Source organism: Loxodonta africana, chromosome 4 (genome assembly GCF_030014295.1).
Source record: "Loxodonta africana isolate mLoxAfr1 chromosome 4, mLoxAfr1.hap2, whole genome shotgun sequence".
Taxonomy (NCBI): domain Eukaryota; kingdom Metazoa; phylum Chordata; class Mammalia; order Proboscidea; family Elephantidae; genus Loxodonta; species Loxodonta africana.
In genome coordinates this window covers 130,872,461-130,891,554 of record NC_087345.1, presented here as the reverse complement: position 1 = coordinate 130,891,554, position 19,094 = coordinate 130,872,461, and the positions used below count along the sequence as shown (strand labels likewise).

Genomic DNA, 19,094 nt, shown 5'->3' with positions numbered 1-19,094 from the left:
GTGACTTTGTTTCAAAATCTACCTTATGTGGAGCTCAACGAGCATCTTAGATAGATATCTTCTTATCTTTCATGATATCAGGGAAGTTTTGTGCCAACAAATCTTCACCAATTCTCTCAGTGTTTTCTGTTACCCCTCCCTGCTCTGGTACTCCGATCGCTCATAGTTTATTTCTCTTGATAGGATCCCACGTGATTCTTAAGGTTTTTTCATTTTTTTAAAAATTCTTTTATCTGATTTTTCTTCAAATATATTGGTGCCAAGTGTTTTATCTTCAGAGTCACTAATTCGGCCTTCCGCTTGCTTGATTCTGCTCCTCTGACTTTCTATTGGGTTGTCTACTTCTGTAATTTTATTGTTAACCTTCCGAATTTCTGATATCTGTCTCTCTATGGATTCTTGCAGCTTATTAAATTTTTCCTTATGTTCTTGAATAACCTTTTTAGCTTCTTCAACTGTTTTATCTGTGTGTTCCTTGGCTCGTTCTGCATATTGCCTGATCTCCTTTCTGATGTCCTGAAGAGTTTTGTATATTAACCTTTTGTATTCTGCATCCAGTAATTCAAGAAGGCACCTTCATCCAGAAGATCCTTTTGTTCTCTGTGTTGAGAGCTTTTTGAAGTGATCATGGTCTGTTTCTTTATGTGGTTTGATATTGACTGTTGTCTCTGAGTATTAGTTTATTTTATGTTTCCTTACTGTATCTGAGCTTCTTGTTTTGTTTTGTTTTGATATGCCCAGGTGGGTTGCTTGAATGAGCTAGCTTGATTATTTTCACCTTTGGAGCTCTGACATCCTGTCACCAGATGGCTACAGCTGTTATGAGGTATATAAGCTTATGAGTTCATTCACTTTCCTTGAGTGGGTTCAGCTCAGGTGTCCAGGTATTTGGTCATCAAGTGTGTGATATAGTCTCTGTCTTATAGAAGCCTTAGAGGGTCAGGGGTGTTGGTGTAGGTACCGGAATCTGATTGCGGCAGGGGTTCATACTTTTAACAAGGCAGGGGGCTGAGAATTTTCCCCCAAGTGTCTCTGAGGAAATCGTGCTCCTGTTCCCTAGAGTGTACAGGTGGGTGGGTTCTGCAGATGGAACATGGGCACCCAATGCTTGTAGTTCAAAGGGATGGGAGGTACTAGTTATCCTTGGACCCCTGTCGCTGGTGGCTGGGTGACCTGATTGGAGCCACCAGTCCTTAGGCCCCTGATGTGGGTAGGTGAGGACCCTGTTTAATAGGCAAAGTGGTGTCAAACATCAAACGCCCAACCCTCCACCACACAACTTAAACTGTTGCAGTCTGCCAACAAGGGTCTATTCTCCTGAAATAGGCCCTCACAGGTCTATGCAGGGTAAAAGGTAGTCAAAGTCCATGGACTGTTTATGCCTGGACAGAAGCCACTTCTGTCTTGAGCTCCCCTGGTTAGTGGAGCTGGCAAATTATCTTTTCCCCCTGATGGAAATTTATTCCTTTTCCCAGTTCTGGAGCATGGCTCAGGGTGCTCAAATGGGCCTATTTCAGGCCCAGGGAAATCAACAGCCACTGAAGCCAGCTTAGGGATGGGGGGTGTGGTAAAATATACTCACGTACTTAGGTTTTTCCGAGAGTACTGCTCTTCTCTGGTTCCGGAGGTGTGAGTAGGCTGTGCAGCTGGCTGCTTCTCCCTGAGGAAACTGTGGCTGAATGGTATTACCGGCCCACTGCAGCTGCTCCCGGGAATGGTGCCTGAGGGATCCCAGCGAGTCAGGTCTGGCAACTCCTCTCTGGTTCTGAACTGCCTCTCTCTCCTCCTGCTGCTCAGTCCATTTTTCTAACTTTGCCTTTGATGCTCAGGGCTCCTAGCTTGTCATAAATATCATTGTTTCACTTGATTTTTTTTTGGTCTTTGTTGTAAGAGGGATCGCTGGAAGTATCTGGCTGTTCTGTCATCTTGGTGCTGCCTCTCCATTTCATTTTTGACAACTTCCAGTTTTTCTTGATTCTTACTTCATACTTTCCACTTTCCAATTACTAATAGATGTTTGCAGCTGTTTCTTCTCATTTTGAGTAGTGCCACATCAGCAAATGAAGACCCCGAAAGCTTTACTCCATCCACACCATTAAGGTTGACTCTACTTTGAGGAGACAACTCTTCCTCAGTGGTATTTTTAGCGCCTTCTATCCCAAACCCAAGGAATGCAGGCAGTTGCTAGAAGCTGGGAAAGGCAATGAAACAGATTCTCCCTTAGCACTCCACAAGGAATGCGGTCCTGCTAACACGTGTATTTTATCCCAGTGAGACTTCTGACTTACAGAGCTGTAAGCTAATATATATTATATATATATATAATATATACGTTTATATTTAACCAGCAACCAGTAACATGATATATTTTATATATGTATATATTTAACCAGTTTTGGATATTTAACCAGTAAGTTTGTGGTAATCTTTTATAGCTATGATAAAAAAACTAATACAAAAAGATAAAAAGTAAAATTTTTCTTTGGTAATTTTCTACATTTTAAAATTATTTTCTTCATTTTAAATTACTTAATTTTAAGATGACTATGTTTTGTTTAGGAATTAAATTTAAAATGTAGAAATGCTACAAAAATAAGAAATTTGAAGTAGACTGAAATGAATTCAGTATGCCATTCGATTTTATCAGCTTCTCCATCTTTGCTGGTAGAAGTTTGGTGACCGCTTTCTCTAATTTGAAAATAGCTCTATCATGCTAAATTGTTCAGGATTCAAAGGAGTGAGAGAAGTAATAGGAAATCCTGAAAATACTTACTCTGTCCTTGTTCAGTGGACAATGTACCAATTCCTGAGTGGAAGATAGTTCCTCTTGCTTTGATCTTAAGACAGAAATACACTCATTATTGTTTTAAAGTAAACATAGTAAACCTACTGAAACGCATTCAAAATATGAAAATAAATGGTAATCTCTATTCCAACTGACAAGTTATTTTCATCACATAAATTTTCAGCATTTTTCTGTATGTATATTTATATACGTAAAGTAACATAATTTTTCAATTTGTTTTACTATTTCACTTAATATTTATTTCTCTTGAATATTAATATTTCAACTTTACATATTACTCTTTCAACAAATATTTTAAGCATCCACTATAAGCAAAACAAAATACAGTGTAGACAGATATAAAATATGCATAAGTATCCTTGATTGTTGCCCCTATTAAAAATAAGTAGCTACAGCTGTAAACCAAAAGGTTGGCAGTTTGAGTTTACCAGCTACTCCTTGGAAATCCTATGGGCCAGTAAAAAAAAAATGGGCCAGTAGGGTCACTAAATTATTGAGTGCTCTGTATGTACCAAGCACTGAACTAAATTCTGTAGTTTTAAGGTTGTACTTAATTTGCACAGTAACTCCATGAAGTAGGTATTAATATTATATCCAGTATTCAGGTAACTGATATTTTTCTTTATAGATGAGATCAGATAAATTGTTCAAGTAATTACTTTTTCATAGAATGTTTTAAAAAATGTTGTTTATAGTTAATGTTCCTATACAGAATTTCCTTCATAATACTTTTTCTTCCTAAAATGATTTACTTGGGTAACTAGTAGCTTTGGATGTTTCATTTTGAGGAGGAATTATTAGTCTTGAAATTTTCGTGCTGTGGTGAAATGAGTTCCTTTATGTGGCATTTTGCCTCAGTTCTTTGGAAAAAACAGTTTGAGCGATTATTCCCCTAAGCCCTGTGCAGTTTCCTTTGACCTAGTTTTCTACCTCAGAGGGTTTGTCAGTTTTGTCTAGGTTGTTTGACATTTCCTGGGTAAGCTGTAAACAACTTGTGGTTTGATACTTTTTGTCTGGGTCTGCGCTGCAGCCTGCCCTATGATTAGTATGCACCTTTCAGGGATTGGTCAATAGACTAGGCAAATAAAGTGTTTGTGGCCTACCAAGAGGGTATTGGTCAGTTAATGGCCCTGGTGGGAGTGCCATGTCTTGAATTTAATAAGGAGCAGTATATATAGGCAGCCAACCCCAGAGAGATTTTTCAGACAGAAAGAAGCAAGAAGAGAAGCAGCAAGAAGAAGAAGAAGGAAGAAAGAAGAGAGAAGAGAGAAGCAGCAGAGAGAGGGAAAAGGCAAGGAATCTCCTAAAAAAGCAGTAACACAGGTCAAAGGCTGTAACACTGAAGTCAGTGAGAGGCCCAGAAGGAGTCCAGTGGCGGAGTTGGTGGTGACAGATGGCAGGGCCAAGAGGAGCCTGTCCAGGGGGTGCCAAGAGGACCTTGCCCTGAGGGGGCTGAGAGAAGCTATGCTCAGGGGGCTGAGAGGAGCCCTGCATAGTAGAGAGGAGCTGCGAGAGCTGTACTGCACTGAAGAAGGGAGACCTTGTTTACATGCTTCCTGATTCTGATCCTGAGTTGTAGCCTGTTCCTTAATAAATCACTTAACTGTGAGTATGCTCTATGAGTTTCGTGTGGCCATTGCAAAGGATTATCAAACCCAGAAGTGAAGTAGAGAGTGCTGTGGGAGGGAAGGCTGATGTCAGAATTGGTAAAAAGGTTGAAGAGTGGTGGCGTGTTTGACCTCCATTTCATATGAATCAGCCTTGGGCTGGCCGTGATTCGCATTATCCCCCTGAAGTTAGTCAGGTTCTGACACTGATCCTACCACTACCACCGTTTTACGTGTGCCCATTTGTAATATGCCTATCAGTGTACTTTTCTCCTGTAATTACACCACTCATGAGGTTTATAAATTATTTAGAAGCTTTATAGCTGTAAAAGAAGCCCTCGTGGGGCAGTGGATAAGTGCTCCACTGCTAACTGAAAGGTAGGTGGTGGTTCAAATTTACTACCTGCTCCTCATGAGAAAGATGTGGCAATCTGCTTCTGTAAAGATTATACCTTTGGGGCAGTTCTACTCTGTCCTATAGGGTCTCTATGAATCAAAATTGACTAGACAACAATAAAGTTTTTGTTTTTGGTTTTACAGGTGTAAAATGTCTTATTGTTTTAGTTTTCATTTCTTCAATTAATGTCAGAGTTGAATATTTTTCCAGAGAGTTGTTTATCATTTTTATTTCCTTTTAAGTAAATTCTTGGTCCCTGTCCTTTGATTATTTACCTTCTGAGTTCTAAGAAAATCATTCTTTTTGACTAATAAAGCTTTTGCTTTAGACTCTGTCATAGATTGAATTATATGCCCCCAAAATATGTGTATCAGTTTGGCTGGGTCATGATTCCCAGTATTGTGTGATTATCCACCATTTTGTCTTTTGGTATGATTTTCCTGCATGTTGTAAATCCTGTCTCTATGATGTTGTTGAGATGGGGTTAGCAGCAGTTATGTTAACGAGGGAGGACTCAATCTACAAGAGTGGATTGTGTCTTCAGCCAATCTCTTTTTAAGATACAAAAAAGAAGTGAGCAGAGAGACAGGGAGACCTCATGATACCAAGAAAGCAGTGTGGGAGAAGGGCACAGCCTTTGGACCTGGGGTTCCTGGTCGGAGGATCTCCTAGAGAAGGAAGACTGATGACAAGGACCTTCACCTAGAATCAACAGAGAAAAAAAGCCTTCTCCTAGAGCTGGCACTCTGAATTTGGACTTCTAGCCCCTTTAACTATGAAAGAATAAATTTCTCTTTGTTAAAGCCACCCACTTGTGGTATTTCTGTTATAGCAGCATTAGATGACTGAGACAGGCTCTTTCCTCTTCCACTCATAATTTGCCATTTGAACTCAGCAAGAAAAATACCTATAAGTTTACTGGACATCAGAATACAAATGAGAAAGCAAAGCATTAGTAATTTTGTTAGGAAATAACTCCTCTTTGAGCATAAAAACACAGAAATATCAATATTGACATGATTTCTCACAAGGGGCATTACTTAGGAATTCCACGTCTTTGGAGTCTACACAACTAGAAAGAGCTATAGTGGCTTTTATTCTTACCAAAAAATAGAAAGTTAACTCTTTTTGGTTCTTCAGGATCTGTTCATTCAGGATATAGTGTGTCCTAATCTCCTGGGTTTGTCCACAGGTCAAAGTACCAGCAGCAGGTTCAATGTGAATGTAACTCTTACTTGGTGAGAAAATATGCCTTGCAGTGTGATGTGCTTCTATATGAGATTCTTCAAGCCACCAGTTATCAAAACAGTAGTTAGTTGGTTTAAAAGTGACCTAGCAGAAGAAATGACGGTCTTAAATAGGCAATTTGTTATTAATACTTATAAAATATATAGGAACCATGTAATAAGTCTTCTTTCCCAAATAAAACAATCTATAAACACCTTCTCCTTAAAGTCATATAAGTTTGTGCTATACCAATCAGTAGGTATTATTCACTTGCATCAAGATCAACATTTTTATTAACACTCTTATGGCTGTAAATTCCATAAGAACATTTGAATATTCAACACAGAACAAAAATAGTGATATACCAAAGAAATCGAGCAAAACCTAACATGTCTTAAAATTATAAAGATGTTGGCATTTTCAAGGAATACCAAGATGATCTATTCAATGTCTCCTTATACTAGCTCATGTTGTAAACAGAGTTTACCTAAACTAAAAGTTTTCTGACAGAGAATGTTTTGTTTCTTATAATTTAGGTCTCCGAATTGCTCAATTCCTATTTCACTCTTTATCCTCTTTTGTTTTATCCCTAGAGTTCAAATGACTCCCATATATCCTTGAATGACATGGCCCCAATGATCTTTACTTTTTCATTTCCAATGCTCCTTTCTACTTACTTGAACTGTAATGAAAGAAGATGTAAAGTTGGTGGTATCAATAAAAATCTTCGCCAAACCATTCTCATTAGTAGGAAAGCTGTATTGGTATTTACCTCCATCCACGTTGGCAATTACGGTTTTATTGGGGATTGGTTGATCCTTCTCATCAACTAGAAGAACCTAGAAATATGAAAGTGATAGCTGGTTCCAAGTGTCATATAGCAATAACATATCCCACTCTGTAGTATTCATTTCTTGACCAACTGGTCACTTCCTGTCATTTCCTGAAGATCTTAGCATTTGGCAACAAAACATGTTTTCTCAATTTTAAATTATTATTTTTTCTATCTGACATTTTTTGCATGTGAAAGCTGGACAATGTATAAGGAAGTGCGAAGAAGAATTGATGCCTTTGAATTGTGGTGTTGGCGAAGAATATTGAATATACCATAGACTGCCAAAAGAACAAACAAACCTGTCTTGGAGAAAGTACAGCCAGAATGCTCCTTAGAAGACATTTCTATTTCTATTTGGATAACCCACAGGCAAAAGTGGACTCATGATGCTACATTCCCAAATCTTCTTCCCTGGTGTTCTCTACTCAGTAAATGGTCTTTCTATCATTAGTTGATACATGAATACTGGGACCATTCTTGGTTGTTTTTCACTGTCTGTATCCACCCATTGCCAAGTGCTGTCTCTTCCGTTTTTTAAACATATTTGTCAAACATCCTGTCTACTTCTCCTCAAATAATCCACTGCTAGCGTCCTAGTCCAAATCACAATATTTTTTTCCCATTTGGTTTCCAGTGGCCCTCTACTTACTTTTTTGCAATCCTCCCTCTTGCAGCATTATCCTTACTCCAAACTATTTTCTATACAGTTTCAGCACATCTGATCATGTTTCTCTACTTATTAAAACCTTCAGTCATTTCTCAATTCCCTAGGATAAGGTTCAAAATTTTAAACATATTCTAGAATGCTATGTCTTCTATGCCAGCTACAGAAATACTTTTGTTGTCGTTGTTCTGACTCACAGCAACTCTATGTGCAACAGCATGAAACAAACACTGCCCACTCACAATCTTTGCTGCCTTTGAGCCCATTGTTGCAGACACTGTGTCAATATATCTCTCCGAGGGTCTTCCTCTTTTTTGCTGACCCTCTACCTTTACAAGCATGGTGTCCTTCTCCAGGGACTTGTTCCTCCTGGTAACAAGTCCAAAGTGTGTGAGATAAAGTCTCACCAACCTCACTTCCAAGGAGCACTCTGGCTGTACTTCTTCCAAGACAGATTTGTTTGTTCTTCTGGCACTCCACGGCATATTCAGTATTCTTCGCCAGCACCACAATTCAAAGACATTCTTTTTCAGCCTTCGGTCTTTTGCATGCATATGTAGTGATTGAAAATATCATGACTTGGGTAAGGTGCACCTTAGTCCTTAAACTGACATCTTTGGTTTTTAACACTTTAAAGAGGTCTTTTGTAGCAGTTTTGCCCAAAGCAATATGTCATTTTACTTATTTATTATAATTTTTATTATGCTTTAAGTGAAAGTTTACAAATCAAGTCAGTCTCTCTCACAAAAACTTATATACACCTTGCTACACACTCTCAGTTACTCTCCCCCTAATGACACAGCCTGCTCTCTCCCTCCACTCTCTCTTTTTGTGTCTATTTCACCAGCTTCTAACCCCCTCTACCCTCTCATCTCCCCTCCAGGCAGGAGATACCAACATAGTCTCAAGTGTCCACCTGATCCAAGAAGCTCACTCCTCACCAGCATCCCTCTGCAACCCATTGTCCAGTCCAATCCATGTCTGAAGAGTTGGCTTTGGGAATGGTTCCTGTCCTGGGCCAAGAGAAGGTCTGGGGGCCATGACCACCAGGGCCCTTCTAGTCCCAGTCAGACCATTAAGTCTGGTCTTTTTATGAGAATTTGGGGTCTGCATCCCACTGCCCTCCTGCTCCCTCAGGGGTTCTCTGTTGTGTTCCCTGTCAGGGCAGTTATCGGTTGTAGCCAGGCACCATCTAGTTCTTCTGGTCTCAGGATGATGTAGTCTCTCGTTCGTGTCGCCCTTCCTGTCTCCTGGGCTCCTAATTACCTTGTGTCCTTGGTGTTCTTCATTCTCCTTTGATCCAGGTGGGTTGACACCAATTGATGTATCTTAGACGGCTGCTTGCTAACGTTTAAGACCTCAGACACCACTCTTCAAAGTGGGATGCAGAATGTTTTCTTAATAGATTTTATTATGCCAATTGACTTAGATGTCCCCTGAAATCATGGTCCCCAAACCCCTGCCCCTGCTACACTGGCCTTTGAAGCATTCAGTTTATTCAGGAAACTTCTTTGCTTTTGGTTTAGTCCAGTTGTCCTGACCTCCCCTGTATTGTGTGTTGTCTTTCCCTTCATCTAAAGTAGTTCTTATCTACCGTCTAATTAGTGAATACCCCCTCCCCCTCCTTTCGTAACCACAAAAGAATGTTTTCTTCTCAGTTTAAATTATTTCTCAAGTTCTTATAATAGTGGTCTTATACAATATTTGTCCTTTTGCAACTGACAGTTTCACTCAGCAATAATGCCTTCCAGGTTCCTCCATGTTATGAAATGTTTCACAGATTCCTCACTCTTCTTTATCGATGTGTAGTATTCCATTGTGTGAATATACCATAATTTATTTATCCATTCATCCATTGATGGTCACCTTGGTTGCTTCCATCTTTTTGCTATTGTAAACAGTGCTGCAATAAACATAGGTGTGCATATATCTTTTCTCGTGAATGCTCTTATTTCTCTAGGATATATTCTGAGGAGTGGGATTGCTGGATCATATGGTAGTTCTATTTCTAACTTTTTAAGGAAGTGCCAAATCAATTTCCAAAGTGGTTGTACCATTTGACATTCCCGCCAGCAGGTATAAGTGTTCCAATCTCTCTACAGCCTCTCCAACATTTATTAATTTGTGTTTTTTGGGTTAATGCCAGCCTTGTTGGAGTGAGGTGCAACCTCATTGTAGTTTTGATCTGCATTTCCCTAATGGCTAATGATCATGAACATTTCCTCATGTATCTGTTAGCTACCTGAATGTCTTCTTTAGTGAAGTGTCTGTTCATATCTTTAGCCCATTTTTAAATAGGGTTATTTGTCTTTTTGTAGTTGAGTTTTTGCAGTTTCATGTAGATTTTAGAGATCAGAGCCTGACCAGAAATGTCATAGCTAAAAACTTTTTCCCAGTCTGTAGGTAGTATTTTTACTCTTTTGATGAAGTCTTTGGATGAGCATAGGTGTTTGATTTTTAGGAGCTCCCAGTTGTTTAGTTTTTCTTCTGCATTCTTAATAATGTTTTGTATACTGTTTATGCCATGTATTAGGGCTCCTAATGTCATCCCTATTTTTTCTTCCATGATCTTTATCGTTTTAGATTTTATATTTAGGTCTTTGATCCATTTTGAGCTCGTTTTTGTGCATGGAGTGAGGTATGGGTCTTGTTTCATTTTTTTTGCAGGTGGATATCCAGTTATGCCAGCACCAGTTATTAAAAAGACTGTCTTTTCCCCATTTAACTGTTTTGGGGCCTTTGTCAAATATCAACTGCTCATATGTGGATGGATTTATGTCTGGATTCTCAATTCTGTTCCATTGGTCCATGTATCTGTTGTTGTACCAGTACCAGGCTGTTTTGACTACTGTGGCGGTATAATTGGTTCTAAAATCAGGTAAAGTAAGGCCCCCCACTTGTTCTTCTTTTTCAGGAATGCCTTATTTATCTGGGGCCTCTTTCCCTTCCATATGAAGTTGGCGACTTGTTTCTCCATCTCATTAAAGAATGTCGTTGGGATTTGGATCAGAATTGCATTAAATATATAGATCGCTTTTGGTAGAATAGACATTTTTATAATGTTAAGCCTCCCTATCCACGAACAAGGTACTTTTTCCCACTTATGTAAGTCTCTTTTGGTTTCTTGCAGAAGTGTACTGTAGTTTTCTTTGTAGAAGTCTTTTACATCTCTGGTAAGATTTATTTCTAAGTATTTTATCTTCTTGGGGGCTACTATAAATGGCATTGATTTGGTGATTTCCTCTTCGATGTTCTTTTTGTTGGTGTAGAGGAATCCAAAAAGAACAAAGGAATCCAGGAAACCCTGGTGGCATAGTGGTTAAGTGCTACAGTTGCTAACCAAAGAGTCAGCAGTTCGAATCCGCCAGGTGCTCCTTGGAAACTCTATGGGGCAGTTCTATTCTGTCCCACAGGGTCTCTACGAGGACTCAATGGCACTGGGTTTGGTTTTTTGGTTAGAGGAATCCAACTGATTTTTGTATGTTTATCTTGTATCCCAGTACTCTGCTGAACTCTTCTATTAGTTTCAGTAGTTTTCTGGAGGATTCCTTAGGGTTTTCTGTGTATAAGATCATGTTATCTGCAAACAGAGATACTTTTACTTCTTCCTTGACAGTCTGAATGCCTTTATTTCTTTATCTAGCCTAACTGCTCTGCTAAGACCTCCAACACAATGTTGAATAAGAGCGGTGATAAAGGGCATCCTTGACTGGTTCTGGATCTCAAGGGGGATGCTTTCAGGCTATCTCCATTTAGGATTATGTTGGCTGTCGGCTTTGTATAAGTTCCCTTTATTATGTTGAGGAATTTTCCTTCTATTCCTATTTTGCTGAGAGTTTTTTTTTTTTTTTATCATGAATGGGTGTTGAACTTTGTCAAATGCCTTTTATACATCAATTGATAAAATCATGTGATTCTTGTCTTTTGTTTTATTTATGTGGTGGATTACATTAATTGTTTTTCTAATGTTGAACCATCCCTGTATACCTGATATGAATCCCACTTGGTCGTGGAGAATTATTTTTTTGATATGTTGTTGAATTCTATTGGCTAGAATTTTGTTGAGGATTTTTGCATCTACGTTCATGAGGGATATAGGTCTATAATTTTCTTTTCTTGTGGTGTCTTTACCTGGTTTTGGTATCAGGGATATGGTGGCTTCAAAGAATGAGCTTGATAGTATTTTATCCTTTTCTTGGGTAGATTATCTTCTCATCTTTCGTGATATCAGGGAAGTTTTCTGCCAACAAATCTTTAACAATTTTCTCTGTATTTTCTGTTATCCCTCCCTGTTCTGGTACTCCAATCACTCATAGGTTATTTCTCTTGATGGAGTCCCACATGAGTCTTAAGTTTTCTTTATTTTTTAAAATTCTTTTATCTGATTTTTCTTCAGATATATTAGTGCCAAGTGATTTATCTTTGAGTTCCAAAATTCTAGCTTCTACTTGCTCAATTCTGCTCCTCTGACTTTCTATTGGGTTGTCTACTTCTGTAATTTTATTGTTAATCTTCTGAATTTCTGATTGCTGCCTGTCTATGGATTTTTCCAGTTTATGAAACTTTTCATTATGTTCCTGAATAATCTTTCTAATTTCTTCAATTGCTTTATCTGTGTGTTCCTTGGCTTGTTCTGCATATTGTCTCATTTCCTTCCTGATGTCTTGAAGGATTCTGTATATTAAAGTTTTGTATTCTGCCTCTGGTAATTCAGGAATGCACTTTCATCTAGAAGATCCCTGGATTCTTTGTTTTGAGAGCCTGTTGGGGTGATCATGGTCTGTTTCTTTATGTGACTTCATATTGACTGTTGTCTCCAAGCCAAATAAGTTATTGTATTAATTTATGCTTGCTTACTGTGTCGTAGCTTCTTGCTTTGTTTTATTTTGGTGTACCCGTAAGGATTGCTTGAGTGAGCTAGCTTGATTATTTTCGCCTTTGAAGCTCTGACGTCCTGTCCCCAGATGGCAAGAGCTGTTATCAGTTATATCAGTCTAGGAGTCCATTCAGTTTTCTTGTATGAATTCAGCTCATGTTTCCAGGTAGCTGACCATGAAGTGTGTGGTACAGGCTCTGTCCTATAGTCTTAGGGGGGCAGTGGTGATTGGCATATATACCGGTATCTGATTGCAGTAGGGGGTCATGCTCTGAACAAGGCAGGGGGCTGAGAACTGGCCCTCGAGTGTCTCTGAGGAAAGCATGTCCCTGTTCCCTAGAGCATGCAGGTGGGTTGGTTCTGCAAAGGGACCATGGGCACCCAAAGATTTTGGTTGTAAGGACTGGGAGGTACCAGTTATCTTTGGACCCCTGTCAGTGGTGGCTGGATGACCTGAGTGGAGCTACCAGTCCTTAGGTCCCTGATGTGGGTAGGTGGGGACCTTGTTTAATAGGCAAAACAATGTCAAATATCAATCACCCACCTCTCCACCACATAGCTGAAATGGTTGGAGTCTGCCAACAAGTGCCTATTCTCCTGAAATAGGCCCACACAAGTCCATGCAGAAGGGAAAGGTGCTCAAAGTCCACGGAGGGTTTATGCCTGGACAGGAGCCAATTCTGTCCTGAACTCCCCCGGTTAGTGGAGCTAGCAAGTTATCTTTTCCCCCAAATGCAAATTTTTTCCTTCCCCAAGGCCGGGAGGATGGCTCTAGGTGCTCAACGGTGCCTATCTTGGGCCCAGGGGTTTCAGCCACTGAAGCCGGTTTGCGGGTGGTGGTGGGGGGGCGCGTAAAAATATATGCAAGTGCTTAGCTTTTGCCAAGAGCGCCGTTCTCCTCAGGTTCTGGAGGTGTGAGTGGGCTGTGTGGCTGGCTGCTTCTCCCTGAGGAAACTGCGGCCGAACTCTAGTAGCAGCCCACCACCACCACTGCCGCTGCTGCTCCAGGCATGATGCCTGAGGGCTCCCAACGATTCAGGTCCAGTAACTCCTCCACTTCTGAATAGTCTCTTCCTCCCCCGCCCCTCAGTTTGTTCTCTAAGCTTGCCTTTGATGCTCAGGGCTCCCAGCTTGTCACAAACATATTCATTTCACTTGTTTTTTCGGGTCTTTGTTGTAAAGAGGGCTCACCAGAAGAGTCTGTCTACTCCGCCATCTTGGCTCCACCTCCTCGTTTTATTTCTTGACTCCTGCATCCATGGGTGTTGATTGTGGATCCACGTAAAATGAAATCCTTGAGAATTTCAGTCAGTTCTCTGTTTATCATGACATTGTTTATTGGTCCAGTTGTGAGGATTTTTGTTTTCTTTATGTTGTGGTGAAATTCATACTGAAGGCTGTAGTCTTTGATCTTCATCAGTAAGTGTTTCAAGTCCTCTTTACTTTCAGCAAGGAAGATTGTTTCACCTGCATATCACAGATTGTTGATGAGTCTTCCTCCAATCCTGATGCCATGTTCTTCTTCACATAGTTCAGCTTCCGGATTATTTGCTCGGCATACAGATTGGATAAGTATGGCCAAAATATACAGCCCTGACGCACACCTTCCCTGACTTTAAACTACACAGTATTGCCTTGTCCTGTTTCAATACCTGCCTCTGTGTATGTACAGGTTCCTCATGAGCACATTTAAGTGATTAAGTGTTCTGGAATTCCCATTCTTTGCAATGTTGTCCATGATTTGTTTGATCCACACAGTTGAATGACTTTGCATAGTCAATACACACAGGTAAACATGTAGAAACAGTCACCACCATTTAGGTCTTTGTTCTTGAAAAGTTGTTTCACACCTAGGGCCTTGGCCATTCTCTCACCTAGCTTAAATTTCTGGTTAATTCATACTCATATTTCAAGTCCTCAGTTTTCTTATGATCTCCTCTTAGCCTAAAATGGTCTTGCCCAATCATATCTATACATTTATTAATTTCTTGCTGATATGATATGAAATAATAGAATCATGAAGAAAGTATAAAATTCATCACATGCTGCTGAAATGAGGCAATTGCACATAAACTGTCAATTCAAAGATTAAAAACCCATTGCTGTTGAGTCAATTTTGACTCATAGCAATCCTATAGAGCAGAGTAGAACTACTGATAGGGGTTTCAAGGTTGTAATCTTTTAAGGAAGCAGATTGCCATGGGAGAGGCTAGTGAGCCGGCCTTTGGGTTAGCAGTCAAACCCTTAACCACTGTGCCACCAGAGCTCCATTCAAAGATTATCTATTACAAAAGAAAATTAGAAGTGTGTATAAATCTTGCATTTCTTATATGAAATAAAATTGATATTTTCCTAAAAGTCCTAAAACTTACCAATATTGAGATTTGCATCTGAAAGGAACTTTTCTAAACCATTAGTAATTTTAAAAAATCAACCATTTTTTATTGTTTCTATGAAAAATGATGTTACAAAATAATTATCTATAAACAATCACAGAGTATGCAGACAAACTGTATAGAAAGATGTGTTATAGAGATGCGATGTGTTAAGAAGTTAATAAATAAAAATGTTTTTTTCTGATATCTTATTTTTGAATTTGTAATTTGCTATGATTTCTTTTCTTATTCTAAATAAATATTGATTTTTGCAATAAATTTTGATTTTGAGATTTTCCAAAAATTCATTTCATTACAAAGCCTCACACTTTAAATTACGATTAGGTTGAAAAGATATTTTACCTGCCCAAAGAAAGGGAGCCCACGTCTGTAATGTGAATCCACTTTTATAAAACTCAGCTTACTCAAGGTATTTGTGATTTCACATGATTCATGCCCAGTTATTTCCAACCCTGAGAAAGAAATAAGGAAAGTGGAATTGTTCTATGTATCCAAGACACACCTGCTACCTGTACTCCAGTTTCACTTCATCATGACAAAGTACCATCCATATTCTTTTATGTCATTCTTTCAGGAATTTTTTCACATTTGGAAGACAGAAGGTATTTGACAACAACTCCGTCAGCTTCAGCTTCAGCTTCATATCAAAATGTACTGATATCTATAATTTCCCAATCTCTGTGGTTTCACAAGTATCTCTCCTTGTCCCACATATGTTCTTGATGAGTTTCTTCTCATCTCTTCCATGATTTTATTCCATCTTTGTTTCTACCTCTCTCACTTCCCTGCTCCCCACCTATAACTTTCTGCATAGGAGATTCCTAAAATTTGCTTAAATTTGTCACAAAACACCTTCTCAGCAAGATCTTTCTTTTCATTTATAATCTAGCCAAAGTATAGTCAACACCTGGTGATTTTCTCTTCAATGAAGTGTGATCTGTATCCTCGTCATCTAAAATACCACTCTATCGAATTCTAAATGATCCCTTAACTGCCCCCAATAAAGTATTCTTGTTTAAGACTTCATCATATATGAACTCTTAGCAGAGCTTCATACATATAAGCACTATCAAAACTATTCCTTCCAGTGACTTCTAAGAAATTGTTCCATCTTATTTTCCACCTATCTCTAGGATTTCTATTTTATTATGCTGACTTATTTGATACTGGCTGCCCCCTACACATAGTTGTTTCTGTTCTTGTACCCCTTTTTGTCTTGTTTCTATCTTAAATTTAGCAGTGTGAAATGAACTTTCTTTCTATTGCATTATAGGAAGATGTGATCACAGTGGGAATGACTCCCAGATATAAATCTTGGGTTGGGATTTTTCTCCCTCTCTTTTTAAACTATCAGCTCCACAAATCCCCTTCCATTTTGATATTCCAAATTATTTCTAACTACTTTTGACTTATTTTTGTCACAATAGTTATATCTCAACCATTCCTTATTTTCGTTAATGGTATTTCCATTTCCCATACCCCAAATTTGGAATCTTTGAATTCACTGTATCTTTTTCTTTCATATCAGATCTTTCAACAAGATCAATTGATTTTACCTTCAAAATACCAATAAATTTTATTCCTTATTTTTATATATTTGTAATTCTCCTAGTGCAGGGTGATATCATCTTTCACCTGGGTTGTTGCAGTAATCTCCTGATGTTTCACAGCAGAACATATTTTTCATCTAGCCTGTCCTCATGGCTGCTAGAATTGTTTTTTACAAATATATCAACTCAGGTTTTTTCTCCTCCTCAAATATATCTGAAGTTATGCAAAGGTCTTCAGAATAAATTCTAAACTCCTCATCATATGATTGACTTTCCTCCGCAATCTAGTACCAGCGTACCTCTTCAGACTCTTTCCAGACTAAATACATTTGTTCTCAGCTTATCGTCCTTTCCCCAGCCATCACTATTTATCAAAATATTACCCTTTCTATAAGAATCAGCTCAAATGGTACTTTATCTATAACACTTTTTTTTTTCTGGCTCTCCTTCTATTAATTATCTCTTTCTTCATATTCGTTTGATCCTTAGTTTTCTCTTTTCATGTGGAAATTTTATGATGGTTATATGTGCATAAAGATAATTCCATATAACCATCAACAACTTGCTCATGTGCAAGTTCAAGTTGAAGTTGAAGAAAATTAGAACAAGCCCGCCAGAGCCAAAGTAGGATCTTGAGTGTACCCCACCTGAATTTAGAGACTGTCTCAAGAATAGATTTGACATATTGAACACTAATGATGAAAGACCAGATGAGCTGTCGAATGACATCAAAGATATCATACATAAAGCAAGATGTCAAAAAAAGTGAAAGAAAGAAAAGACCAAACGGATGTCAGAAGAGATTTTGAAACTTGCTCTTGAACATCGAATGGCTGACACAAATGGAAGAAATGATGAAGTTAAAGAGCTGAATGGAGATTTCAAAAAGCAGCTGGAAAGACAGTAAAGTATTACAGTGACATGCGCAGAGACCTGGAATTGAAAAACCGAAAGTAAAGAACTCACTCAGCATTTGTTAACCTGAAAAGACTGAAGAAAAAACTTAAGCCTTAAGTTGCAATAGTGAAGGATTCTATGGACAAAATACTGAATGACAGAGGAAGCATCAAAAGAAGATGGAAAGAATATGCAGAGTCACTCTACCAAAAATAATTGGTTGATGTTCATTCGTTTCAGGAGGTAGCATATAGCAAAGAACTAATAGTACTGAAGGAAGAGGGCCAAGCTGCACTGAAGACCTTGACAGAAGACAAGGCTCCAGGAATTAATGAAATACCAACTGAGATGATTCAACAAAGGGATACAACGCTGAAAGTGCTCACTCGTCTATGCCAAGAAATTTGGAAGACAGCTACCTGGTCAACAGACTGGAAGAGATTCACATTTATGCCTATTGCAAAGAAAGGATATCCAACAGAATGCAGAAATTATCGAACACTATTATTAATATCACACGCAAGTAAAATTTTGTTGAAGATCATTCAAAACAGGTTGCAGCATTAGATCAACAGGGAACTTCCAGAAATTCAAGCCGGAATCAGAAGAGGATGTGGAATGAGGGATATCATTGCTGATCTCAGATGGACCTGGCTGAAAGCAGAGAATATCGGAAAGATGTTTACTTGTGCTTTATCGACTATGCAAAGGCATTTGCCTGTGTGGATCATAACAAATTATGAATAACATTGTGAAAAATGAGAATTCCAGAAAACTTAATTCTGCTCATGAGAAACCTGTACCTAGATCAAGAGGCAGTCATTCGAACAGAACAAGGGGATACTGTGTTGTTTAAAGCCAAGAAAAGTGTGAGTCAGGGTTGTATCCTTTCACCATACTTTTTCAATCTGTGTGCTGAGCAAATTGTCCGAGAAGCTGGACTATATGAAATAAAACAGGGCAGCAGGATTGGAGGAAGACTTGTTAACAACCTGTGTTATTCAGATGACACAACATTGCTTGCTGAAAGTGAAGAGGACTTGAAGCACTTATTGATGGAGATCAAAGACTGTAACCTTCATTATGGATTACACCTCAACATAAAGAAAACAAAAATCCTCACAACTGGACCAATAAACAACATCATGATAAATGGGGAAGAGATTGAAGTTGTCAAGGATTTCATTTTACCTGGATCTACAATCAACACCCCAGGAAGCAGCAGTGAAGAAATCAAATGACTCATTGTGTCGGGCAAATCTGCTGCAAAAGATCTCTTTAAAGTGTTGAAAAGCAAAGATGTCACTTTATGGACTAAGGTGGGCCTGACCCAAGCCATGGTGTTTTCAATTGCTTCATATGTATGCAGAAGGTGGGCAATGAAAAAGGAAGATTGAAGAAGAATTGATGCCTTTGAATTATGGTGTTAGTGTCCATCTTGGAAGACGTACAGTCAGAATGTTCTTTAGAAGTGAAGATAGTGAGATGTTGTCTCACATACTTTGGGATGTTATCAGGAAGGACTAATCCCTGGAGAAGGATATCGTGCTTGGCAAAGTAGAGGGTCAGCAAAAAAGAGGAAAACTTCAACTAGATGGATTGACACAGTGGCTGCCAACAATGGCTTCAAGCATAGCAACGGTTGTGAGGATAGTGCAGAACTGGGCCGTGTTTCCTTCTGTTGCACTCAGGATTGCTCTGAGTCAAAACCAACTGGATGGCACCTAACAACAACATAAACCTGAAAAAACCCGTTGCCGTCGAAGTCGATTCCGACTCATAGTGATCCTATAGGACAGAGTAGAACTGCCCTGTAGAGTTTCCAAGGAGTGCCTGGCA

General features: G+C 38.9%; 1 protein-coding gene across 1 annotated transcript in view; it reads right to left on the bottom strand.

Moving 5' to 3' along the window:
- LOC100657825 (alpha-1-macroglobulin-like) overlaps positions 1–19,094 on the bottom strand; it is a 76,672-nt gene that overhangs the window by 44,809 nt on the left and 12,769 nt on the right. Inside the window, exons 10-13 of the mRNA XM_010590866.3 lie at positions 15,151–15,260; positions 6,715–6,876; positions 5,915–6,142; positions 2,774–2,837 (exon numbers count right to left, since the gene is read on the bottom strand). Of these exons, the coding sequence (XP_010589168.2) occupies positions 2,774–2,837; positions 5,915–6,142; positions 6,715–6,876; positions 15,151–15,260 (564 nt within the window). The remainder of the gene's footprint in view (positions 1–2,773; positions 2,838–5,914; positions 6,143–6,714; positions 6,877–15,150; positions 15,261–19,094) is intronic.